A 27287-nucleotide genomic window follows, 5' to 3' on the forward strand; every position below is an offset into this window, starting at 1 on the left:
GTATATACTTTTCCACACACACACACACACACACACACACATACATATATTTGTCCGAGATACAACTATTTGAATATCTGGAATCTGAGGGTGCAAAAAAATCTAAATATTTAGAAAATTGCCTTTAAAGCTGTCCAAATGACAATTAGCAATGCATTTTACTAATCGAAAATTACTTTTTAATATATTTATATTTATTTATTAAATTGACAAAATATTTTCATGGCACATGATCTTTACTTAATATCCAAATGATTTTTAGCATAAAATAAAAATCGATAATTTTGACCCATACAATGTATTTTGGCTATTGCTACAAATATACCCATGCTACTTATGACTGCTTTTGTTCTCCAGGTACATTATATATATATATATATATATATATATATATATATATATATATATATATATATATATATATATATATATATATATTTACATTGCAGTATATTTGCATATACTTTTTGTTGGAAAATCAAGATTTCAGCCTGTCATTTATATAATTACAATACGGGACTAAAGAAATCCAGTTTTACAACCTTGCAGCTCAAAATATTAATTAGATTTTTCTTAAATATTTATCATCACACATCAACATTTTTAGCAATTGGCATAATAGCCCAATTTTAATTTGCCAAATACTGCCCTCTGTTGGAAAATGTAATACACAAATCCACGTCCAAATAACAGACTGCTCTGCGCGTCTAAACAGCTCAACTATAATTCTCCAACATTTAAAAGAAATTGTTTACTTAGACCCTATTCCAATATTTACATCTGGTCCACATGTTTGTTTTTCTTCCTTTTAGCTGTGATAAACGATCCCTCATTAATGAGCTATGAAGTATTCAAGCAGCACGCATTAATTGTCCACAGCACAAACTGTGAGAAGAGAAATTATAGGGACGTTAGGGGTGACCCGACTCCACGACCAGCGCTGTTTAACGGTAATGGGATGCAACACAACAGTGCAGTGGTCAGTCTAATGACATTACACTTGCCTGGACACCTCTGAACACATTAGATACGTGCTCTGAATATGGAGAGATAGCAGTGTGCACTGCGCTGCGGGACAGCGTCCATATCATTACTGTCCTCCTCAGCAGCGCTCACATGCTGGGCTTTGATTACTGCCATTATGTCCGGACAGCTCTGAGACAGTCCAGCTGAACGCCTCGGATCAAAACGCTAGATGAATGGGCACATGCACACATAAATGTCAATTCATTTGAGAGATTTAAAGCGTACCGGGGTGTGCGATTTTCTTTTGATTGTGGATTTATAATATATATATATATATATATATATATATATAGTGCTGCTTGAAAGTTTGTGAACCCTTTAGAATTTTCTATAAAAATGACCCAAAATATCATCAGATTTTTATACAAGTCCTGAGAGTGGACAAAGAGAACCGAATCAAACAAGTGAGAGAAAAATATTTTATTTATTGAGAAAAATGATCCAGTGTTACATATCTGTGCGTTGCTTTCAGTGTGACCCGCTTTTGCTGCAGTAACTGAAGGTGAAGTTTCTTGTAAATGCTGATCAGCACAATAAGATGTAGGACTTTCAGCCCATTCCTTGGTGCAGAACCACTTAAACTCTGTTTGTTGGTTGGTTTCATCATATGAACTGCTTGCTTCAGCTCCTTCCATGACAACATTTCAATTGGATTCAGGACTTTGACTCAGCCGTTCCGAAACATCAACTTTGCTCTTCTTTAACCATTCTTTGGTAGAATGATTCGTGTGCTTGTGGTTGTTGTCTTGCTGCATGACTCAGGTTGTCTTGAGACTCTGTTCTTAAACAGATGTCCTGAAGTTTTCCTTTAGAATTTGCTGCTATAATTCAGAATTCCTTGTTCCATCAATGATGGCAGGCTGTCCGGGCCAAGATGCAGCAAAACAGGCCCAAGCCTGGGAGAAGAATGCAGTGTGTTCTTTTCTCTGAACATGACAGCTTCTCATTTAAACCAATAAGTTCTATTTTGGTTTCATCCATCCATTAAACCTTCCTCCAATTATCCTCTGGCTTGTCCACATGATCTTTAGCAAGCGATTTTCTTTTTGGAGAACAGTGGCTTTCTTCTTGCAGCTCTGCCATGCACACCATGCTTGCTCAGTGTTCTCCTGACGGTGGGCTCATGAACATTAACATTAGCCAATGTGAGAAAGGCCTTTAGTTGCTTAGAAGTTATACTAAGGAACTTTTGCACCCTCGCAGACTATTACGTGTTCTGCTTTGGAGCGATCTTTGTTGGTCGCCCACTTCTCGGGAAGGTAACAGTGGTCTTGAATTTCCTCCATTTGTACACAATCTGTCTGACTGTGGATTTGTGGAGTCCACACTCTTTAGAGATGGTTTTGTAACATTTTCTTATAATAATATAATAATAAACTTTATTTTATATAGCGCCTTTCAAAGTTGCATCTCAAAGCAAATGCTTGATGTGCAACATCAACTCTTTTTCCTAGGTTCTCAGTAATTTCCTTTGTTCGTGACATGATTCACTTCCAGAAACATGATCTGACTTTGATAGATCCCTGTTCTTTGAATAAAACATGTCACGTACTGACATTGATAGTCATTGCACTGGCTGAAATCACCTCTGCACTGATTATGTTTTGGGTCATATTTATGCAGAAATAGCTATAGAAAATTCTAAAGGGTTCACAAACTTTCCAGCAGCACTGTATATTAATGTTTTTAATTAAGTGTTTTAATGAAGTTTTAAATCATAATGTTTTGTTTTGTGTTATACACAGACACACTCATTTCGAAATCTATTATGATTTTTAAATATTTTTAATGAAGATTTTTATGCTCACTGAGCCTTAAAAATACATTAAAAATGTACAATTTGAAAACAAAATTACAATTTGAAATAACTATTTTCTATTTGAATAGATTTTAAAAAGCTTCCTTCAGAAATGATTCTAATATGCTGATTTATAATCAGTGTTGGAAACAGTTGTGCTATTTTTGGGACCTGTGATAGCTACTTTTTTCAGGATTCTTTGATAAATAAAAAGCTAAAAAGAACAGTGTTTTTTTCTAAAATATAAATTTTGTGTTAAAATATACACTACTATTCAAAATTTTGGGGTCAGTTACTTTTTTCTTTTTCATTTTTTTAAAGCAGTTAATACTTTTATTCAGCAAGGATGTGTTAAATGGATAAAAAGGGATAGTAAAGACATATATTAGAAGAATCAAAGAAAAAAGTATCACAGGTTAAGCAGCGCAACAGTTTCAACACTGATAATAAATCAGCATATCAGAATGATTTCTGAAGGATCATGTGACACTGAAGACTAATGATGCTGACAATTCAGCTTTGATCACAGGAATAAATTACATTTTAAAGTAGGCTATATTAAAATAGGAAAGTAATATCAGAAATTGGAATAATATTCCACAATACTACTGCTTTTTCTGTATTTTTGATCAAATAAATAAAGCCTTGATGTTGATGAGCATAAGAGATTCCATTAAAAAAACACCAAACCTTTTGAACGGCAATCGAATTAATTTTTAGATAGATAAATAGATAGATAGATAGAAAGAAAGAGGTGCTTGTCCCTTTAAACAGACCCAGTGGTCATCACACAGATGCATTGTGGGAAATGTCCGGAGCCAATCAGAGTTGTCTGAGTACTGTTTGATTTTTGACCGTTTTATTCGCGTGGCGGAAGTTTACCGTCTTTTGTTCTTTCTTTTTTTTCATAATTTACACAACGTGTTTAAATAAACCAATATTTAACTACCAAAGATGAATGGCGTAAACGCACGTTTTGTGTGTTTAGTTTGATCCGCGTGCTGGGGGTTTAACTCGTTGCTATGGCGACGGAATGGCTGAGTTCACGCAGATCGACGCTTTGCGAAAGCAGAACAAATATTTACTGGATAAACTCGAGAAACAAACTGACAAACTGCGTCAGCTGACACTCTCGTGTCCGGATAAGGGGGACAAAAGTCACAGCTCGGGGTACGGAGAAAGAGGCCCGCATCGAGCGCCTTTAACGGAGAGAAACGGAGCGCAGCCGCCGCGTGCTGGAGCTTCACTATCGACACCAAAAACAGCAGCGAAAACAGTCAAAAAATCCGGTCAGAATATACAAATTAAAGCGCCGAGGTCTTTGCAAATGTGTTCAATGCACAGTGAAGTGGTGTTTACAACTTTATAACTGTATAATAATCTACTATTGAATTAATTACGTAACATTTGCTATCAAAGACAAGACGTCCCATCAAATTAAATTCATAAAAATGATTTTATAAATATAAAAGCGTAATAAACAAAGTACAGTGCCCAAATTAATGTTTCAAATAACTTTTGTGAAAATAAAATGTCAAAATATGGGTGAAATAATGTTCCATCGTTATTCAGTGTATCAGATATTCGTTATTTATGTAAAAGGGAAACAACATACTTATTAAAATATATAAAAGAAAGAGTGATCATACTAAATTACATTCTGTTTTAAATGATTAAAAACGTCTTGCTGACAAACGAGACGTTCAGACTTGTTATAGCACTTGCATATCATTGCTCTTTTGTTGATTTTGATTGCTTGCATTGTCTTCATTTGTAAGTAGCTTTGGATAAAAATTTTTGGATAAAAATGTAAATGGGTAAATCTTAGACTTAAAAGACTTAAAATTACAAAGAATTCATTTTTGGATTCTGCGCTGTTATGCTTAATGTCATCTAATGATTCTTGCTCTAAATATTCCTGACAGTATTTTTTTGGTGTATATAAACTATTGTTGAATTACATTTTAGTGGGACTGTAAATCACGGTAAAATGTATGATAGTCATTGTTTTTTTTTTGTTGGTTTTTTTTTTGCTCAGAAACAAGACAGATGCTGATGTAGAGAAAAAAAAATAAAAATTAAAGCTCTTGAACTTTTCGTCTTTGATATACTGTGTTGATTTTCTATAAGTTGCCTTGTAAATATATGAAACACTGACAATGTATATGTTGGACCAATAATACTTGCTGATAAAATGTCTTTGCATTTTCAGACGAACAGCATCCTAGAGATTGTGAAGACCCCACATCAGACCACCATAAACCCAAACCCAGCCAAAGCTCAGAACTGAGCACCTACAGCACACAACTGGAAGACGCCACGAACAGTCGCTGGAAGGGACAGAGCAGATCTGTGAGACTGATGCTGCCCAAATCTGCGGCTCGCACCCCCTGTGACCAGGTGTGTGAACTAGAACAGTGATGCACTCGACCGTTAGTCAACTGATGGAGACTATTCGTCTGTTAAGGCCAATTCACACCACACAGACAAACACCAACAAAGAAGCTGGCCATTGGATTTAGTCATATTCTCACTGACAAACAACCAATACCAGCAGATGCCGACAGGTGTGAACTTGTTTGTTGCCGTTTGTCTGTGTGGTGTGAATTGACCTCAGCTTGAGTAATATTTGCTAGATGGCGCCAGGTAACCAGTATACAGTAGAGAAATGAAATGTACAAAATTTAGTGGAGATCTGATGGTTTATAATGATTTCCAAAGAAGTGAAAAAGCACCTACGCAGAAAGAAATCCCCATCTGCTATGGTTTAGCCATAGTGTTTTCATTTCAAGAGTACCAGATGTGTGTGTGTGTGTGTGTGTTTTTTTCCTTCTTGGGACTGCAGAGAGAGTCTGACAGCTCAACAAATGCTGGACTAGAGATGGATGCAATATCAGAGAGAAACATACAGCCTTTGCTCGGCTATGATTGGATAGCAGGTGGGCTGTTTGAATAATGCCAAAAAATAATAATCTCAACTCAGTGGAAGCTTTTTCCTGTTTTAATTTGCATAAATGGAATACACCCAAGTTTCCATCCAGGTGCTTTTTGGAAATCTGAAGGTTACCGTTTGATTTCTCTTTAGGCCTACTGGACGCTGAAAGCTCTCTTGAAGATCATTCGGAGCAGTTCTTCAGCGATCTCCGCAACTTCCGTCAGGCCAATCGAGACGAGTGCGTCCACAGCTTGTTATCAGGGTCGGTCTCTTTCTTTGTCATTTGTTAGACAATAAAACCTGGTAGATAATGATTTCTTGTATAAAGCAATGTAGGTTAACTTCGTTCCTCCTTTTGATGTCCCTTAACCGTGGTGAACACACGGGAGTCTGTTGCTTGTTATATTTCTCGTGAATCTTATGCTTAATTCCGCAAGATCACAAGATGTCAAAAGACATTTTCTTTTTTTCCCACAGATTTCCATCTGTTGCTGATCTTGCATCTTCTGCACTTGGCTGTGAAGAGCCACAGACACCTGCAGACACGCATCAGTGTAAGAGATCTGCAGATTTGGGCTGGCGTGACATCGCTTTGGCGTGCTTTTTACGTCATGAGTGTACCATATAATTCCCTTCATTTTCCCTTTGACTTTGGTCCACAGGCACATTCTGCTACAGAATAAACAGTCGACTGTTTGCGGCTCCGCTGGATGCACAGGGCGCCTGTCCAGTGTGCAAGATGCCCAAATCTGAACACCCTCATACTGAAAGAGAGCCTGCTTTAATCAGGTGCATATGTCAAAGTGTTTATTACGGTTTTGTTAATGCCTACTTATTCATACATTACCTTTCAGAAGTTTGGGGGGGGGGGGGGGATGCATTAAACACACTGTGAGCGGTGAATCATCATATTAGAATGATTTCTGAAGGATCATGTGATACTGAAGACTGGAGTAATGATGCTGAAATTTCAGTTTTGCGTCACAGAAATAAATTACATTTCAAAACACATTCAAGTAGAAAACAGTTTTTTAAAGTGTTTTTAACTGTATTTTTGATCAAATAAATGCCGCCTCTGTGAGCATGAGAAAAAAATAGATAATTAAATTTTTGTATTCATGTAATTTATGTAATTTCAAACAAAATGTTTATTTTAGACTGTGCCATGCCAGTCCAATATAAAATAGTTCAGAGGATCTATAGACATTACAGGTCAGAAGATTGCCGTTTCCAATATCTTAGCTCTGTTTAGTTTATTTTATTTGGTTTGTGATTGAGTGACCGTTTTTGAGTCATCTCTATGCATTTGTTTCAGGGTCAGTATTCCTCGCTCAACTCTGCAGCCAGCGTACAAATACAAAGCCCATCGCCGCTGCAGTTTTGATCCCTCTGACAGCCTGGGTTTGCCCTCAGTGAGTTTCATATAGTCAAATCAGCATTAACACTGATTTCTTGAGTGGAATATATAGAGCAGACCAATTATTTTGGTGATATTGGATTTTAAGATCATCACATTGACTAATAATTTGTGTGACAGCTTTGTTAATGTTATTCTCAAAACCTTAAACAAGCAAATATGAATTCTGCAGCACTGCTTGTCCGGATGGTCCAATCCCACCCTGAACTCTGGCTCTCAGATGAGCAGTCTGGATCTGCGGGGCTCCATGGCAAAACCAGCGGCTATGGGAGGGTCAGCCTCATCCTGGTTTGACCATGAACTGGTGAGACATTATAGGGGAACACAGTCCAGGTGTTTAACTGTTGCCCATTGTCCCTTCTACATATTTATAGTTGTCAGTTTGTTCATTATTGATGGCATTTCAGTATCACTTCTTATGAAATCTGTACAGTTTAGAATATGTATTTTATTACTGCTAATGTCTGTTTTGTAATGAACCTGCTTTAATGGCTAAAGTGGTTTTAAATCAGGTATCAGTTAACCTGAAAATGTATTTTCCCACAAAACCCTGAAACAAACAAACAAATAATCTAATCTTATTTAGAAATCTGAGCATGTTCCTTTGAAAACCCAACAGCTGAAATGAAAACCCTAAAACCCCAGTTTCAGTTCTTTGTGTTCTCATCTATTGCTGCATGTTTGTTTTTTACCTCAACATTTCTACGGGTTTGATATTTAGATTTTAGATTAATAAATACTGCTGCGATTAGATCCTCCTTGTTCCGCTGACAGAAGAGCAGACTGAAACAAACAGAGGGTTTAAATACACCAAACAGAACAGGTGATGAACAAGATGCGGATGGAACACAGGAGGAATAAACAGCAATCTAGCACTAGCAGACAAACAAAAGAATAATTAGAAACTACCACAAAAAAAAAAAAAAAAGAACTAAACAGGAAACAAGGACCAAAAGGGGAAGAGAGATGATTTAAAAAAAAAAATGTACAAAAACAGAACGTAAACCTGAGATGTTTGTCTTTCAGCAGTCATGGAAAGTTTGTGTGTCAAATCTGTAATGTTTGTTTCATTGCGGTCTTCTAATGTTACATATGTATGCACATGATAGTGTAGAAGAAAATCAAGACCTGGAAGCGATTCATTTGTAGATTAGTTGTAACATTTATGTCATTCAGATGTTCATAGCTGTTCATCTCAGTTTGTTTCTATGGATGGTTTGTGTCAGCTCTTTATTTTTGGTAACTTTTAATTAACATTCATATTTTTTAGGATTCATCCTTGCCCAGTGTGTCGAGACACCCATGTTCTGACCATCTTCAAAATGTAGTTCGTTTGCCACGGTATCACTTTCAGCATTCCAAAGATCCAAAGAGGCCAGAACCCCACGGCCGCTCTTACGCTCTTGACTGATTGCAAAAGTTACGTTCAAAATGGAGCCGCACATGAATATTTCTGCATCCAGGAGGTTTTCTGGATTTACTGAAATGAGTGCTTGTACACAAGTCTTTTTTTTTCTTTTTTCTTAGGTGTAATAATGGAAAACATTAATCATTTTGTATGAATGTGTGAATTGCTGACTTCTGACTACTAATGGTAGTGTTTGCTTGTTTTGTGAGCTTGAACATAAAATGTAAAATTTTATATAAATAAATGAAATTGAATATTTTTTTTTCTGTAGCTTAAAAAAGATAAGAAAAGCATTAACAGTGAGTCTCTTAATGTTAACTGAACAAAGAAAAATGTATGTAAATTCTTAATGTGAAGCTAGACACAATACTACATACAAGTTGTAAATACAAATGTGTTCACAATTGAACTAAATGCGTATATAAATGTATACTATGCACATTTTAAAAGGTGCACATTACGGGTTCTTAAACTTAAATGCCAATTTAACACTATATTAAATGAATGCTTTTTAAATGTGTAAAGGTAAGGAATGCACATAATGAAAGGCATTTATTTGTTGTAACAGATATTGTAAATGTGCACTTACTATAGACGTGTTCCTTTTTTATATTTGTTGATCAGTCATTGTTAAGTTTAGGGTAGTTTCTGGCACCTCCTCACTGATGTGTTCTTCCCACGCCTTTAAATATAAAGGAACCTGACAGAAATGACACAGTTTATAGCTGCAGCGCTCAGCATCTGCATCTGCTGTTAATCATGACACCATCTACCTCAACAAGAAACACTTTTATTTTGCTGTTTTATCTGGTGAGTGTGGCTTTTATTCCTATTTTCGACTAGTTTTTCTTTAATATGAATGTATCACGGATGTCTTACAAAAGGACTTTTATTATTGTGAGTTTCGAATTAATTATAACTCTGTAAGTGTCTGAAGACTGAGCTTCAAAATAAAGGTTCCAATTAGCGCCAAAAACATTTGACAGCTTGATGCCACGGAATAAGCGTTTTAAGGTCCACAAGGAGTCTATAATTCTGTAGTTTTTCGGAAAACAATCGGAAGAACCTATAATTTACCCTCAAATGCCATTTCAAGTCTAAATTGCTCTTGTCAAGGGGAAGGAGCGTGTTTCTAAAAGAGCTTTTATTGTTTAAATAAAATGCGGTTTGGATAGACAGCTCACTAGGTTTTGAAACAATTTTGTACCGTTTTTGTGGTGTTTAATGACATTAAATAATTCGTTTAACACGAATATAAGTTCCATTTCACATATAATCAATATATGCAAATAATATTCAAAGTGACAGTCAATATAACGAAAGCGCTTCAACCAAGAGGCACTGAATGGAAAAATCGGTTTCTTGGTTTCAGCACACTGACCCTTTTGAGGCTTTAGCCTTTTTGCTTTACTTCAGAATTTAGTCACTAAAGAATTTCCAATTTAGTGAGAGCACAACAAAGTATGTTAATTACTAACCATCTCCACTCATTTCTGCCCTCAGTTTAATCAAAACATGACCAAATGAAAACAATCTATAAAAAGAGTTTTCTCAAAACCCATCAGTTGAGGTCAACCCTGACAGAATGGACATTCAGTTTAATATGAAGGGATCCCCGAAGCAGAAACAACCCACCCACTGTGTCTCTTTGTTACTTGGTTTACCCTTCACAGCTTGTTTCCCTGTACATTTTGTGTGGTTTTCTAGTGACCAGGTCACAAAAGCAAACTTGATAAGACTTTTTCTGTGGGTGTTTTCTGCATTGAGAAATTTCCATCTTGCGACCTGTCCCTTATCTGTTTGTTCTCAGGCACAAAAACTGATTACGTGCATAGGCTACATGAATTTGTCAGTGCTTCTGTTGTGCTATTAAGCAATGCAGTGAAAACATTTAGATTGCCCCTCAGTGACATTTTCCCTTGACCTTAGTGTTGAAAACAACAGGATGGTAGCTGTTTTTATTCAGCGATTGGGTGACCCAGAATGCCTGTTTTGATTCAATCTTTGACTCATCTTTAACTCCCTTGCTTTTATCTGATTTTAGTTTTAAAACACTCCGGTTAAAAGCATCTGTAACAAGGTTGTCTGACAGGTTGACAAACATCCAAAACAAACATTTCTTAATAGTTCTTGCCATAAATAACTCTTTAAAATGCACACCCTTTAAGTCAATGCACTTTTCTCCATAACCACTATTTAATGTGTCAAAAGCTCATGTTATTACCTTGGAGTTCATTTTGGGTCAAACTTACCTACTTGTTTTTGAACTGATTATGCAATCCAAAAACTGATCAAAACATAGCGATGAAAGAACCACTGATTAACTCCTTCCCAAGAGAATAAAACAAGCCAGAGATCTCCGATTCAGACATCTGGAACCAATCAAACAGCTGCAACAAAGAAAGTGTTTATTTAACTTTTACTTCTCAGATTGGAAAAGACATTCATACTAAAATTTCAACTGTTGTTTTCCTTTTACAGACTCTTACAATTCTACACGTCAAGGTTATTGGTAAGGTTATACCACTTCCATTTCCTCCATGGCACACACAACGTATTTCTGAAGTACAACCCACTGAAACCTATTATTTCAATAGTATTCAGTGACTCATATCTTTAGCTCATTAACTTAAAATTTGAGAAATAAAAAACGGTGGAAAACGATGATATAATCATCTATATAAAAGTTATTTGAATGATGCCAATGGAATTTAAACAGCTTGATCTTATGTTTATTTATGTATTTTTTTAAATTTCCATTTTTGGTTCCTTCTCATTTTGGATTTTTTTTGGTGCTAAACCTTATGTTTTAACCCATCTTTATATGTACATATGTGTTGTAGACTAAGTAGCCACTGAGCTATATGCAAACTCTGTAGTTGGACTCTTTGAGGGTGTTTCACCAGAAATGATTACCTCACTGCTTCGTAACCATTAAGTTGTGTGTAATGTCTAAAGAAAATTAAGCATTAAGCATGACCCATAGTAGAAGCTATGGTTAGTTTCTCAACCATTCATTTAGTTTCATGTAATTTTGTATTGCATCGCTCTAATACTACACTTGTGGTGTATTTGAATGTAAGCATTACTAGACAAATGAAAATTTAAAAGTATTGGAGGAGGACTCTGGTAACCACCTAGCAACCATTCCAAACACCTTAGCAAATCATTTGTGGTGAGTTGTGCAACACTCATATGTGCATGTGAAACTGCTGCCGGTCAAAATCTAGGTTAAAAGTGACAGATGAGTTAATTGAACACAGTCAGTCTGTCCCTTTTAAAACATCACTGGCATTTACAAACAGCAGATCATCTACCCATGTCCCTTACTGACCAAATGATTGCACTCTGTTAGAATAAAGTTTTGACTTGCGCAGATTGACTATAGGGAATTTTTACTCAGCCTTTAACTAAATGATTTTCCCACAAGTTTCAAAATGTCTGTGAGTGTGTACTAAGAAATCAGACACCAGTCAATTCAAAACTCCTTTAATCATGCTGCAAGTACTTTTACTCTTGCACAGCTAGAGCTGTGTCACATGAAGATATGAGATTACTTTTGATGTCTGTTGTTTGCATTCTGTTTCACACGTAGGCTATAACGGATGTTACCAGCAATCCAAACAGGGAATCACGAGATGTAAACGCTGTACTCAAGAGTGTTCTGGTTAGTAGTAGCACGACATTTCCCAGCATTTGAGCATTAGTGAGCTTTGAAAATGAAACAGGATGGTTTTGAATTAATGTTGTCCTTTTTATTACTTGCTTCATACGCATTCCTGCTCTTACTGTGTGTGATTCATCGGTGCACATTATGACATAGAAGTAAAGGTTTGTCTTCATTATTTTTCGGCAAATCGCCTCTAAAACAAGATTATTTTTCAGCTGATATCACAAAGGATTTTTTGGAGGGAAATGTGGATATGGCCACATTTCATCATCCAAATAATTTGCACTGGATAAAATCAACCCAGTTTCTTTTCATTGAATATGTCTTTTCACGTGATGTAAAACATGTAAAAATGAATTAATCTTGCACAACAAGACCGGGAATGTGTATTTAAAAAGTATATAGAGTCAGTTTCATGTTGACCTCTTGGTGGTTGTTCACACAGGACATGTTTTTGACCTTTGACCATTGCGTTTACGTCTTTTTAAGACAACAAGCATTCTACAAACGTGGTTCTCAAGTTAAAATGTCAACTTTCAACAGCGAAGTGAAAAGACAACAATGTCTAGAGATGCGATTTTAAAAAGTGAACTTATTTTGAGTGCTGCATTTTTAGAGTACTCCGTCTTGAAAAAGATGCAAAGCACGAGTGCAATCTGTGATGCATACCTATGATGCAAAATAAAGGTAATTGCGACTTTTTCTCTCACAATTCTAGGTTAATATTTCACAATTAGGATGTTTTTACATGTGAAAGATGCAAGATATAAACTCAGAATTGTGAGAGAAAAAGTCACAATTATGCAATTATTATTTTTTTTAATTCTGTGTCCGAAATGGGCTTTCATAAAAACCTGTGCAATGGAATGGAAAAAAAAAAAGAAAAAAAAAGTGATGTGATGTGTGAACAGCCCCTATAGCATAGTGAGAAAAGTATAATTCAAATGTAAAGTTTTTATTACTAATTTAATAAGCAGTATATAAGATGTTTGGATGTTTTTGTAGATTTTTTTGTTCATTGATGGCTCTCTATGTCTTTGTGTATTTGGGTGGAAACAGAGGCTAGAAATGAGGTGGAAGTTACTCCATGCACTCAGAAAAGCAATAGATCGTGCTTCTGTAAACCAGGTTTTTACTGTACGAGAGGAAACAATTATGTCACACACTGCCATAAACCATGTGTTCCCTGTGGGAATGGCACATTCTCCAGCAATGCCTCTCTGGGAGTCTGCAAGCCTCATAAAGAGTGAGTAATATTCATACATATGCTACTGTTTTTAAGTCTGCAGTGATACCTTAAAAACATATTGAAGCCCATTTTCATGGAATAAAAAAAAAAAAAAAAAAGGTATTTGCAACTTTTATCTCACAATTCTAATTCTGAGAAAAAAAAGGGGGGGAAAAACTCTGAATTGTAAAGGCCTGTTCACACCAAGGACAATAACTAGAAAAATTGTTCTCAGTATTAAAGAATAGCAAAGTCCACACCATAACTATAACGATAAAGGCACAGAGAAATGATATCGTTGGAATCACTTTGAGAAAGTTTTTTTTTTTTTTCAGCTGATGAACGATACAAACATTGACATCCAATCAGAATCCATCCTGCTATAAGGAGCTCGAGAATTTAAAGCGGCAGACGCGCATGTGCTTAGAATAAACAGACGATATTGTTCACTGGTGTGGACGCTAATATAGTTTTCTTTATAGTTATCGTTCCTGGTTTGAACTTAAGACTTAAGAGTTTACATTTCACAAAACACTTTTTTTGTCACAGAATAAAAAATAAAATTGCAACTTTTTATCTCACAATTCTTTTTTCTCTCAATTGTTAGCTGATATCTTGCAATTCAGATTTTTCTTAGAATTGTGAAGTCTATCTTACAATTCTGAGTTTATATCTCACAACTCAGACTTTCTTAGAATTCTAAGTTAATATCTTACAATTCTGAGTTAATATCTCAAGTCAGTTTTTCAGGGAGGTTTTCTCACAATTTTATCTTGCAATTCTGAATTTACATCTGGCAATCGAATGTAACAATAACCCTCTGAGGACAACTAGCCTGCACTGTGTTGGAATCAGATCAAACACAAATACACAGAAGTAAACAAAGAAAAACCACAAGTAGACTTATAACTTGACAAACCTCACCACACAGCGGTTACAGTGAACAATACGTAACAAGGAAACATAGCAAACCTGAGGGCTTAAACACATGGATGGGGAAACACATAACAACACCCAATAATGAATTGGAACAAATAAATAAACATGAACCAATAAAAAGACAGAACTGATTAACAAGGTAACAAGACAATAAACCCATGAGAAGGCACATGAAATAGTAGACACATTCTGGCCATGTTAAGTCAGCAGTTTTCACCATGTTTCTTTAGTATGTGTGGTGCCCAGTTTTATCAGGTTAAGATTTTTTGTGTGTGTGTGTGTGTGTGTGTGTTTTTTTGCGATTTTGACTCTGATTTTTTCGACTTAAAGCGGCACTGAGCAGACCGATCGGTGAATTGGTACTTAGATGTCATACACTGATCCTAACCCTAACACGAAAACACCTACTTTTTGGGGTGTTCGTTAAGTTCCGTCACGAAATATACATCATTCAACCCAACCAATCAGGTTGTGAACGTATCACTATGCCTTTAGGTTTGGTATCTTTAGGTTCGCTGTAAAAAATGCCAGTGTGAACCAGAGATGGAAACTTGAGTCTGGGACTTGGACTCGAGTCACACTTAAGTCGCATAAATAAAGACTTGGGACTTGACTTGGACTCGTGATTCGTGAGACTCGTAAAAAACGTCATTTGGTATTGGAGTTTACATGAATGTATCTCTGAGGGGAACTGGCTGTCTTTAGAAAAGTTTAGATGGTATTTTCTTCTCATCTTGCCTCTGTATAATGCATATTAAAGTGCTGGCAGAGAGTGAATCTGCATTAATTCAGCCCGTCTGCTGTTTTGTTTCGTGCAGATGTTTTATGTATAGTTTCACAAAACTAAAGTCAGGCCATTTTGTTTTTGCTTCAAATTTTGAAATTATACAATCCAATTTAGATTAAAAACTGCTCATGCTGCATGTATGCAGCCTCTTTGTTTGGATTGTGTTGTGTTTAAAATACAGTGGTTGATTCTAATTTTAAATTGAAAAAGAGCACAGACAAAGCCTTAGTTTGTTTATATGAGATTTCTTTTATTTGTGTTATTTATTTGATTGATTGGGGTTTGTTTTCAAATTTCAATTTAGTTTTGCTGTTTGACATTTCAATTTTACAAAGAAATGTGCAGCATTTTATCTGACAATAAATTGACACCTTTTCATTTCTAATTTGTCTTAAAAAAAAATATTTTTCTAAGAAAATCATATTGTGAAATCAGTTTTTTTAAAACGGATTTAGCCTCAATTACTAGCTGAAAGAACTGTTGCTAATAAATAGAACAAAGACTTAAGACTTGACTTGGATTCCACTTTAAAGACTTGAGACTGGGCTTGGACTTCAGAGACTTGTGAACATGTCTGGTGTGAACGCTAAGCATACCAAACTGGTCTGGACCAAACAAACCAGGAGAACAGAACTACAAGTGTGAACACATCCTTAATTTACTTTAACATCTTAATTTTTTCCGCGTTCACTTTCGTGTCCATATACACCCGAAGCATGAACTGCTTTCACTTTACAACTGTAGTGTCTGTTGTCCAAATGAACTAAATGATTTTTATTTCTATAAAAAAGCTAAATGACAGTGGGGAGCGGTACCGCGGTAGGCAATGTATTCGGCAGCAAGCCTGCATCATACACAGCGCACTGATGCAATATCCCTTGTGAAACAAATATAACGCCTGTTGTTTGCGTATGTGCATACCAGTGTACCATTACAACATCTTTCATGTATAAACAACTAACCATCACATCACATATGCAAATATAGACTTAAATACAGCAACTTTAAGGGCTGCCATAGAATAACTTTTTTTTGTCTAAATGGTTCCATAAAGAACCTTTACATCTGAAGAACCTTTCTGTTTCACAAAACATTCTTTGTGGCGAAAGAAGGTTCTTCAGATTATAAAAAGGTAAGAAAGAGATGGTTCTTTGTGGAACCAAAAATGGTTATTCTATGGCAGGGCTATTCAATTAACTTCATTTGAGGGCCGGATTATCGAATTGACCATTTGAAGGGGGCCGTCCCGATCTTTTTCTGGGGGGCCTATAAAATTGGAAATTAAATTTAAATGCATATTCAGCAGTAAAATTAACTAATATTACCAACAGTAACATCTATAAAAAGGTTAACATTAGTGCTGTCTGCCATTCAATTAAAAAAATAAATCACACATTTTTTAATTAATTTTAAAAAAAAGTGACTAAATGCATATTAATATATTTGTCATATTTTCACACTGAACTTCCAAATTAATATAGAAACAACATAAAGATGGTGTATTTTAAATATGTGTTTAATGGCATCTTTTTACTAGCCTATTATTAATGAAGCATCATTGATACAAATAATGTTACTGTTACTCTCTATTAAATCCATTTTTTCCTTTAATTTTAGCCATTAATTATAGCCATTTAATATTACAGTATAATTGAAATGTTATGATATTTTTAACCTTTAATAGGCTTTGAAAAATATTACAACTTTTTATAAGTAAACTTCAAACAATCTTCACATAAACTATAAATTGTATGCATAAGCCATATTGATTATTCTTTATTCAAGCTACAAAAGTTAATCAGCGAGCAGAGCAGTCGAGTGATTTCTCTTTTTCTTTAGTTCTTTGATTCACATCAATCACAGACTGCAGCAGGTTTCACTTTAAAAGCAGCGCTGTTTCTTTAATAAAACCTGATGCACATGACGCGGATGTGACGCATATCCAATTTTCTCCCAACTCTTTACGGTCATTTAGGATTTTATAACTGATTTAAGACTGTGTTTATGAGGTAACTCGCCAAAACCACGTATTTTTACATCATTGTGTGTGGTTTTGTCCACCGAAGCGCTAGCGCACTTGTCTGAAGCGGCTCAGTTTATGAATACGGCCAAACATGCAGATTTTCAAACTATACTTCCTGCTTTGATAAGAATATCCGTCCAGTGTCAGCGCTATTTCTCACCAGAAGTTATGACCGATAACACTGTCTTTAAACTTGTTTAAACTAGTGCTGTCAAATGATTAATCGCGATTAATCGCATCCAAAATAAAAGTTTTTGTTTACATAATATATTTATGTGTACTGTGTATATTTATTATGTATATATAAATACACACATGCATGTATATATTTTAGAAAAAATTATTTTATATATTAAAAATATTTATTTCTGATATAAATTATATGAATATAAATATAGACATGTAAATACATGTAAATATTCTCAAAATATATACTGTATTTGTGTGTATTTATATATACATAATAAATATACACAGAACACACTCATATATTATGTAAATAAAAACTTTTATTTTGGATGCGATTAATCGTTTGACAGCACTATGTTTAAACTAACGTTAGAATTGTGGATATCTCCTAACTCTCTCACATAAGCGCTTGTCAAAACTGCCATCTATTGATGTTGCGGTTTCCGGTAGATTATTGATATTGCGTCTCTCCCTTTTCTTTTTGGCTGGCCCGGGCCAGTGATGCCACCTTGTGGACAAACTAATTAGTACAAGAACAATTCAAGGCGAATGTGCGACCTGCGTACTTTTCCTCGGGCCGGATGAAGATGATTGGCGGGCCGCCAGTTGAATAGCCCTGTTCTATGGCATCGTTGTGAAGAACCTTTTAAGCACCTTTATTTTTAAGAGTGTACCCAGATAGTAAGTACATGTAGTTTATTAATAGTACTCAATACTTAAATGTATAATTATTATACTGTAACAAGGACACCTTAAAACCAAAATCTGACTTCTTTTTTTTCTCAGAACTGCGAGAAAAGAGGCACGATTTTGAGATATAAACTCAGAATTGCGAGAATTGTGAGATATAAAGTTACCTTTTTATTTTTTTTATCCTGTGATGGCTTCCATAAAACTGCATCCACATATGATTACTGGAAAAATCCCTCAGACTTGCATTCAGTCCATACAGAGGCCAGAATATCATACAGACTTGGTTGGCTCTTTGGACTTTCAGTGGTAACTACTATTTTAGGAGACTTAAATGCATTTAATAGGCATGTTTTGAGTAAGAAGATGAAGAATCATGTGTGGTGACACAACAACACCACCAAGTTTCACACTATTTTTTATTTTCTCTATCGCTCTTACTCAGTTTCTTTATCTCTCACACACAGTTTTATCTTTGAGGTTTCTGCTAGCCACTTTTGTTTACAGTGCAACTTCTTTTTCTGTGTACGAGAACACGCAACCACTGTGAAGTGTACATGCAGCTGTAAGTAGTTAAATATATGGAAAGAAGATGAGCCCAATAACAATTTAGTATGCAAATAGATGTCAGAACAAGAGTAATCATATGTAAGTATGCAAATGACAGTGTTATCAGCTCCGGCGGTTATTTTGAGTTCTGAACATCCCATCTGGGAAAGTTCAACCCAAGGTTGAATTATTTGCAGATTATGTAGTTGAGGGTTTAGAACAAACACTAACCAGAGTATCTGAGGAATATCAAACCAGTGCTGCCTTACAAACACATAATATTAAGTCCGATCTGCTCTTGTCTCATGCATTATCTCTGTGCACTTTTCCACAGTTGTGCTCAGTCTGGGATGGAAATGATCAATGAGGGCACAGTGATAAAGGACAGAGAGTGTGCGTTTATCACCACAGCGATGTCATCCTTGCCCACTTCCACAAATATCATTACTACATTCCCAACCACTAACACTTCCATCCCCGGGACAGGTACTGATAAATGCATGACACTCTATTCACTGTTGGGATGTGCTGAATATACATTTTTGGAAAGCAATGTATAAAGTATTTGAAACTTAAAGTGAGAAAAATAGCAGCCAGATTTATCTCGTGAAACCTGTAAAGAATATCACATATATAAATATATATATATATATATATATATATATATATATATATATTATTTCAGCTTGTTGCCAAGTATCTCATTGTTTCTCATTGATGCTAAAATGATAAAGATATACATGTTGCATAAATAAAATTAAGCCTATTGTAGAAATATTACAATTACCTTCATCCAAAAAATAAATAAATAAACCCACAAGCGTCACATTAAAATATTTCTATAAAATACTAGTATTTTTTTGTATTTTGGTAGTATGTTGTTTTTAATTTATGCTGATTTAAATAATAATAATTTTAAAAATCTTTATAGTAATGAGTAATAATTTGTAAGCAAAAAAACTGGTTAAATAATGTCAACATCCAACAGAAAATGAATAAAAAAAAAGTAATTACATTCTGTTGCAATAACTGTTAGAAAACTCAGGAAGCACACTGAGTAAAAATAACACTGAGTTTCTTTTTGTCATCACCAGGGGTCAGTGCACGACTCATAGACCCATCAGAGGAAAGCCAGTCCCATTGGCTGCTGCTATTGATCTTAATGTTGATAATCTTGTTCATGGCTGGATTCTGCATGCTGACAAAAGTGGCAAAGAAAACCTGTTTAAAATGCCTTGGTATGATATAAAGACTAAAATGCAATTGATCTTTTGAATGCTTCAGCATTCAATATGCTACAAATGAACACAAATAACAGAAGTCTCCAATGATGCTGTGTTTTTTCAGCAGTAATTGCCTAAACCAAGAAACCCCTTTTGAATCACAGTACTGTATTGTCATGTCTAAAGTGCAGTGTAGTGGCTATAAGTGGCCTGGAATCCACCCAGATTGCTTCTTACAGTAAAGAGCATTGCATTGTCTCTCACGTGTTTTAATTCCCATAAGGTCAGACTCAACATAAACATTCACAGTGTTTCAGAATGACATGCATTTAACACATCCATAACACATTTAACACATCCTGAGAAACCACAGAACGTCTAGGCCCGCAACACACAGTTCACACAGTCGCTGTTGCACCTACATGAGCTGCTTATACTGTCTGACATATGCAACCTTTTGACTTATTTCTTGTTTTCATTTTAGGTTTACTAAAAGGAGAACATGTAAGTACTTTTCTGACTACATGTCACAATAAATAAAATACTCTCCCTCAGGCCATCCAAGAGGTAGATGAATTTGTTTCTTGATGGGAACAGATTTGGAGAAATGTAGCATTGCATGACTTGCTCACCAATGAATCCTCCGAAGTGAATGGGTGCCGTCAGAATGAGAGTCCAAATAGCTGATAAAAACATCACAATGATCCACACAACTTCAGTTCTTGTACAGCCAAAAGCTGTGTGTTTGTAATAAACAAATTGATCAATAAGGTACTTTAACTTCAAACTGTCATTTCTGGTCAAAATACAAGTTCATAATCGATAATAACGCGTGAAAGTAAAAAAGTCAATTCCTTGCTTTCCTCGCACACCAAAATCCATTGACATATTTGTTTAGAACTGTTTTTGCTCGTAAACGGTGCTTGAGCTCTGCATATTTCTCACTTGATTCAGATTTTTTCACTGTAGTAAGCAATTTTATAGATGAACTTTTATTCTATTTTAGCTGGAAGCAACAGTTTGAGGTTAAAAACGTGTTAAAGATTGATTTGTTTCTTACAAATATGCAACCTTTCACTTCACAAGACATTAACTTATGCACTGCAGTCACGTGGATTACTTGCGGATATTATTGTTTTTAATCAAATGTTTGGTCTCTCATTCTGACGGCACCCATTCACTGCAGAGGATCCATTGATGAGCAATTGATGTAATGCTGCATTTCTCCAAATCTGATCTCATGAAGAAACAAACTCATCTACATCTTGGATGGCCTAAGAGAGAGTACGCAAATTTTAATTTTTTTGATTGAACAATTGAAACTATTCCTTTAAAATGATAAGTCCCCTTTAATTTTGTTTCATGGTCCCTATAGGAACATTATCAACACCGGAGTCAATCTGCAAGTGACCATCAAATTTCATCCAATTCCCAATCCCACACCGAGATACCCCTCGGCAGTGATGGCAGAGAGGTCAAAGGTCAGAGTACGGGCCTGCAGCAGGTCACAATGGATCACAATGGGAAGGGTGAGAACATCAGCAATACTGTGGGTGAGTCCTTTAAACGTCTTTATGTTGAATTTGCATTGTATTGCATTTGAATTTGAACTTACTGTACATGATCTTTGTTAAAAATTTAAAGGAACAAAAATTCAGTCATGATTAAACACTAAAAGGATGTCAAAAAAGCATCACAAAAACGGGCCTGTACGACTTTTGTACTATATTTAAAGTGTTCTTGAACCATAATATAGCTTTTTTTTTTTAAGTTAACTTCCCTTCTACTACAGCTCTTGAATTTATTTTTAGTTTCTCACTCAGATCTGTTGTATGACTTCTGGATTATAGTTCATAAATCATATGATCACTGCAGAAAGTGCTACTTTTCCTCAGAATTTTTGTCTTGTTTTCCAGCACAGCACATTCTTAAACTAAGGTACATTTACTTGACATGAGATTTAATGTGAAAAATGAAGTGTGTACATCCTTAAAACAGAAGAAAAAAAAAAAAGAAAAAAAAGTACCAATGGGGTACGAAAAATAAACATGTTTTCACTTTGAATCAAGTTTCTATTTATGGGCCTATTGGCATATATTGTGCCTTGTTTTAAGAAAAACTCACTTCCTTTTGATAATTTTGTCACAAAACAAGACTTAATATCTTAAGTTATTTTTGCATCTCAATTAAATGTATGTTGGTTTAACAGTTTTTATTATTATTATTATTATTGCACTGGAAAACACAACAAATATACCAGAGGTGGGTAGTAAAAAAGTACATTTACTCTGTTTACTTGAGTAAATCTTTAGAAAATTTGTACTTTTAAGAGTAGATTTAAAGGTGGGTACTTTTACTTTAACTCCAGTACATTTCTAATGATAATACTGCACTTCTCTACCCTGGGAGGCATTCCCCTTTTTACTTAATTATAATACAATACATGTTAAGAAACACTTTATTCCAAGCTCTGAGCGATGCCCCATACGTGAATGAATCACTCTTTTGAGTCGATTCAGTTCAAAGTCTTGATCAAACAAGTGGCCAAAATGGTCTGAATCGGTTTTCAAATCAATTGAAAAATGATTTGTTCAGTTTCCTGCACGCACTGAATCATCTGAAGCGGTTTCCCATTCGTACACGGAGAACATAAAGAGCGTTGGATGAAGTGGTCATGAACCTACAGTCAACTGAAACCAAATCTGCAAATTCTACTGTTGGCCTGCGATAAAAAAAAACTTCTCTTTTTGAACACCTGCATGTGTTGTGAACGATTGCACATGTAGCCTAATCATTCGATTTTATTTCACAATAGGCCTACTTCGTAGCAGTTGTAAGATAGATCTGTTACGACTGTCATGATTAAAGTGAAACGTGAAATGAATAAAGTGTTGATTGTAACATTTAATTTATAGTAGATTTGCCTTATTACGTTACATCAGATTTCTTTATAAATGCGGTTTTGAGCATTATAACTAATCACACACATTTCTGTTGAGTTTATGAATGAAATGTCCAATCAGAGGCGTTTTGATTCGTCACCACGGAGAACTCCGCAGCTGTTCAGTGCGCATGCTCACTGACTGAATTCTAAATCTGTGTTCGCGAATTCTCTCATCAACATAAACAACGAACTGCATAAAATATGCTATATGGGTCCCTATGATTTCCACAATGTGGAAAACGTGGACGGAATCATGAAATCCAGTCCTAAAATCGGAATTTACCGTATAACATGGGATTTTACGGAATTGCCAAATTTGTGATGGATATATGAAAAATAGGTCAGTACACTTAAATCGAAACACGATATGGACTAGTTTTGAAGAGACAAAAAAGTCCAGGGTGCTCAGAGAGTTCAATAAAATGTCTGAAGGTGCTCTTTGGGGTTGGGAATTCAAATAGATATAAAAAAGGGAAATCCAAGGCACTCTTCTTCAAAATTATTTAAAAAGCCTTTATTTTACTGGCTATTTCATATTAGAAAATATAAAAGACATGGGAAAAACGTAGCGGCACAAATAGCTATTAAATATAAATAACTTCATGAGCATTTGACCGTTTCTTTTGAGTAAAACTATTGGTATCATATACAAACAGAAACCTAAAGGTCTTCAAAGCAACCCGTCAAAATAAAAGTTTGGTTTAACTTGAAGAAACTATGACAGAAATATTACTTAATGTAAAGATAGTACAACTACTAGTAATAAAATTATTATTTAAATATTATTTTTAAATGAATATTTACCAGAATTTATCTAACATAAATTTATTTAAATTAATAAAATAATAATATTTTATATATACATATATATATATATATATATATATATATATATATATATATATATATATAATCAATTAATTAGAGATGCTTTAGATTATTACTATTTAATGAGACCTTTAAAATACAATTCAAAAAAATTTGGAGAAGAAAAAAAAAAAACCTTTCATGGGGCCTTAAAAATTGTATTTTTGTTAAACTTTCAATAATTTGCTGTTTATTATAGTGAGTTTCATGACATGCTTTTTGATGAATAAAATTTAATTTAATCATTGAAACAATTAAAATAGAAAAAATGGAATCCAGAAATATCTAAAAATGGAAAAAACTGAATTTTGAAAAAATAATAATAATAAAACGGAATTTGGGAAAAAATAAAACATATTTCATAGGGACCAAGCTATGCAAGTAAGAAATTGATTTTGTAGTGTAGACAGCAGCTTCAGTGATTATAATGGGAGTTTTTGCGAAAGTGCATAACTCACATCAAACTGAAGTCATGGGACCACTTTGGTGTTCTTTGCTCACTTTCTTTATATAATCTATTCCCAGTTTGAACAACTGTTCTGTTTTTCATGATAGCTACTTAAATAATCAATGTGAAGTCTTGATTGTCTAGGCTAACCTGTAAAAAGCAATTCATAAACGGTTCATGCTTTCCCCCTTCTGTTAGTTCTAATCGATATTAATGATCATTATTACCATATCAAGAGCAATCATTTTTTCATGATATTGCTGCTTCACCTTCTAATGGGTTCCTTTTTTTTTTTTTTAATTATGGGCTATTTACATTATGCAATTTTTGTGTAAATATGTGTACATGAGCAACATTAAACAGTCTGTGTAAATAAACATAAATGCCATGTCAGATGCAGCTGTTACACCTTTGCAGTGTAAAGATGGCTTTTGTTGATGCTGGAAAAAATTATAGTGTCATAGTATTGTGATTTACTGACGTAACTGGTTAAATTTAACATAAAAAAAACAACACTACTTGAGCACAGTTTTTGGATACTCCACCCACTTCTGAAAAATACAGAGTAAGAACATCACTTTTTGTCTTTTTTAAAGGCCGGCAGTATACATCATCTACTTTTGTTGTAGTGAAAAGAGTAAAGGATGACTAGCTGTTTATTTATGGGCAACTATTAATTACAAACAAGAGGCATTTTAAAATACCTTTCGAAGAATATTTATTAATTTTTTTGCCTTTACACAGACTTGAAATGTTTTTGATTGTTTACGTGATGTGTGATGAACTTCTGTTTGCTTCAATAAACCTCTGGAACGGACACGCCTGAACACTTAATCACAGAGCACTTTTACTTCCTGTTCTGTGGGTTTTATGTACAACATAGTTGCTTTTTTGATTGTTTTGGATTTCCTGCTAAAGACCACGCTTAGTAATCTGTAATAACAAAAACGCCCATAATAAATGTAAACTATGGCAAAAAGGTAAGTGGAAAAATAAACCTTGCGCTTGGTTCCTCTCTGTCTGCCGGCCTAGACAGTATTTTAAGACTTCACAGTTGCACTTCAAAGCTATTTCAAAAGGCAAGCAGCAACATTACGGTGTCTTGTTTCGAAAGAAAGCTGTATGGTTTCTGGAGAACGTAATCCCAGAATGCTTCCCATAATACTAGACTGAGCATGTTGGCATGTTTTTGTGGAAACTGTGATACACTACTAAAAGTCTGGAGTATACAAAACTATTAAGCAGCAAAAATACTGATAATAGGAACCATTAATAACAACAATAATTCAATTAACTCAAAATAATTAAGCAGCAAATTAGAATGATTTCTGAAGGATCGTGTGATGCTGAAGACTGGAGTAATGATGCTGAAAATTCAGCTTTGCATCACAGAAATAAATTACATTTTGAAATATATTCAGATACAAACCAGTTATTTTCAATTGTAATAATATTTCAGAATATTACTGTTTTTACTGTATTATTGGCCAAATAAATGCAGCCTCTGTGAGCATAAGAGACTTACATAAGGGTTTAATAGGGGTCATTTTTGCCTGTTGACTTCAACATTATTTGTCTGTAATAGGGTCCATCTACATCTACTCTCCTGGAATGGTGATTCTGGGCTCCAACTCGGGTGATAAAAAGGAAGAGGCAGGAGTTTGCGAAGAAGGTGTTCCCCTCATCAGCAGACCGCAGCAAGAGTCAAATCCACCCTCGCAGGAGGTCAGAATAAGAATAAGTGCACAGGAAGAGGCCAAGGAGGAACTGAGCTTGAGTTTTCCTGTGCCGGCAACTGGAAAGTGAGAACTCGAACATGTGGTTTCTTGCATGAACTTCATGATGGCATTTCGGAAGATTCCAGGTTGAATCACAAGGCTGAAAATCACAAGTGGCCAGATATGATTCCTGTTAAAGCCTGGCATCAGCAATGGCCAAGTCATGGTTTCGGTTCCAGAGAAACATGCACTCTGGCAAAATGTACAGGCTACCTTGATTGCACTGTATGTCGAATATGGAATGCGCAGATGTACAAGATGGAAAACGCCGAGTAATGACTTTTGCTTTTTTGCACATCAAGGAAAAGATTTATGCTTAATTTAAGTTTGTCAGTTTTTAGAATTGCACGTGTCTGAATCGCTGCTGCAGCGAAAATGGGACAAACACACGCATGAAGACTGTGCACAGGAGGTACAGACGAAAGGGTGAGAAAAACACCCTCAAAGGTGCTGAGTTTTCAAAACGAATATCCTACAAGACAGAGGCAGCATAACTGAAATGCACATGATGTGTATGAATTATTTTATTGTTTAAGCGAGTGGTCGAGAACCTAACGACTGTGTATGTTTCTAATCAGAATTTTGTTCTATGTGGGTGTTTCATATGCATGTCTAAAAATACCCAACCTCACCTTCGGAAAGAAGGTGTCTGATTTGACTGTTGTAGGAGGTCTGGTCGGGACAGACTGAGTCTGCCCTGCAACCTTTACAGCACATGTTCAGAATCCGCCACTCAACTTGAGCTTGTGTGCTTGTCATTTTGCTTTGTTTGCAGTGTACATGAATTTTTGATTGAAACATTTGTAAATGTGTTCTGATTCTTCATTAATATCAAGTCAATAAACTCCATTCTTTCAACAATTGCAGAATTCCATCTATTGTTCTTTCTAACGGTCTCTCTGTCTAGTAATATCTAGTTCTTTCTGTCATTCTATCTACTCTTCTTTCTATAATTCCATTACTCTATCTATGACTCCCTCATTCTATCTACCATTTTATAATTCTATTGTTATTTCTATCGTTCTATCTTTCATTCTATCATTCTTTCTATACGTCATATAGTTTTTAATCTACCTATCTATTGTTTTATCATTCCATCTACTGTTCTTTCATTCTGTCTGTCTTTTCTGTTGTTCTACTGTTCTGTCTATCACTATAATACACAATGTGTAGTCTACAATTGATGGATTTATATGTACACTACACATATTTGTATATTTTCTTTTGCACTTTCCAAATCTATAAGTGCCTTGACTGAACATTTGACATCATTTTCACAAATTTGCTTAGTGACATCAATTATTTCTCCTTCATTTACCTCACAAACTGTGTTTTCCCTAAATCCTCATTCCAGGGTCGATACGAGTT

General features: G+C 35.0%; 2 protein-coding genes across 5 annotated transcripts in view; both read left to right on the forward strand.

Annotated features, from left to right (window-relative positions):
• The window catches only part of miip (migration and invasion inhibitory protein), a 29042-nt gene extending 20442 nt beyond the window's left edge, over positions 1 to 8600 (forward strand). For 2 of the 3 annotated variants that reach the window (XM_058790520.1, XM_058790518.1), the window contains 8 exons: positions 5037 to 5224; positions 5670 to 5763; positions 5910 to 6021; positions 6237 to 6313; positions 6422 to 6548; positions 7075 to 7171; positions 7349 to 7480; positions 8447 to 8600. In XM_058790520.1, the coding sequence (XP_058646503.1) occupies positions 5037 to 5224; positions 5670 to 5763; positions 5910 to 6021; positions 6237 to 6313; positions 6422 to 6548; positions 7075 to 7171; positions 7349 to 7480; positions 8447 to 8587 (968 nt within the window). In that variant the 3' untranslated portion in view covers positions 8588 to 8600. Of the gene's footprint in view, positions 1 to 3671; positions 4114 to 5036; positions 5225 to 5669; positions 5764 to 5909; positions 6022 to 6236; positions 6314 to 6421; positions 6549 to 7074; positions 7172 to 7348; positions 7481 to 8446 lie in introns of those variants that run through there. The other variant, XM_058790517.1, reaches the window with a different exon arrangement.
• A 694-nt stretch (positions 8601 to 9294) lies between these two features.
• Positions 9295 to 26768, forward strand: si:dkeyp-61b2.1 (tumor necrosis factor receptor superfamily member 1B). Of its 2 annotated transcripts, XM_058790521.1 has the most exons (9): positions 9295 to 9394; positions 11066 to 11096; positions 12180 to 12251; positions 13314 to 13500; positions 18994 to 19145; positions 19754 to 19897; positions 20367 to 20386; positions 21258 to 21435; positions 25727 to 26768. In XM_058790521.1, exons 1-9 carry the CDS (start codon positions 9344 to 9346, stop codon positions 25945 to 25947), a joined length of 1056 nt encoding a protein of 351 aa, XP_058646504.1. In that variant the 5' UTR covers positions 9295 to 9343; the 3' UTR covers positions 25948 to 26768. The 2 variants fall into 2 exon arrangements, with proteins under 2 accessions (XP_058646504.1, XP_058646505.1); XM_058790522.1 differs by lacking the exon at positions 19754 to 19897.
• Positions 26769 to 27287: the final 519 nt, after the last annotated feature.

The sequence above is a fragment of the Onychostoma macrolepis genome, chromosome 11, assembly GCF_012432095.1.
Source record: "Onychostoma macrolepis isolate SWU-2019 chromosome 11, ASM1243209v1, whole genome shotgun sequence".
Classification (NCBI taxonomy): domain Eukaryota; kingdom Metazoa; phylum Chordata; class Actinopteri; order Cypriniformes; family Cyprinidae; genus Onychostoma; species Onychostoma macrolepis.

Bases quoted from the DNA above. Each gene is read 5' to 3' on its own strand.
- si:dkeyp-61b2.1 (XM_058790521.1), top strand. From the start codon at position 9,344: ATGACACCATCTACCTCAACAAGAAACACTTTTATTTTGCTGTTTTAT. The intron at 12,252-13,313 runs GTTAGTAGTAGC...GGGTGGAAACAG, and splicing joins CTGTACTCAAGAGTGTTCTG to AGGCTAGAAATGAGGTGGAA. The intron at 19,898-20,366 runs GTATGATATAAA...TTTTCATTTTAG, and splicing joins AACCTGTTTAAAATGCCTTG to GTTTACTAAAAGGAGAACAT.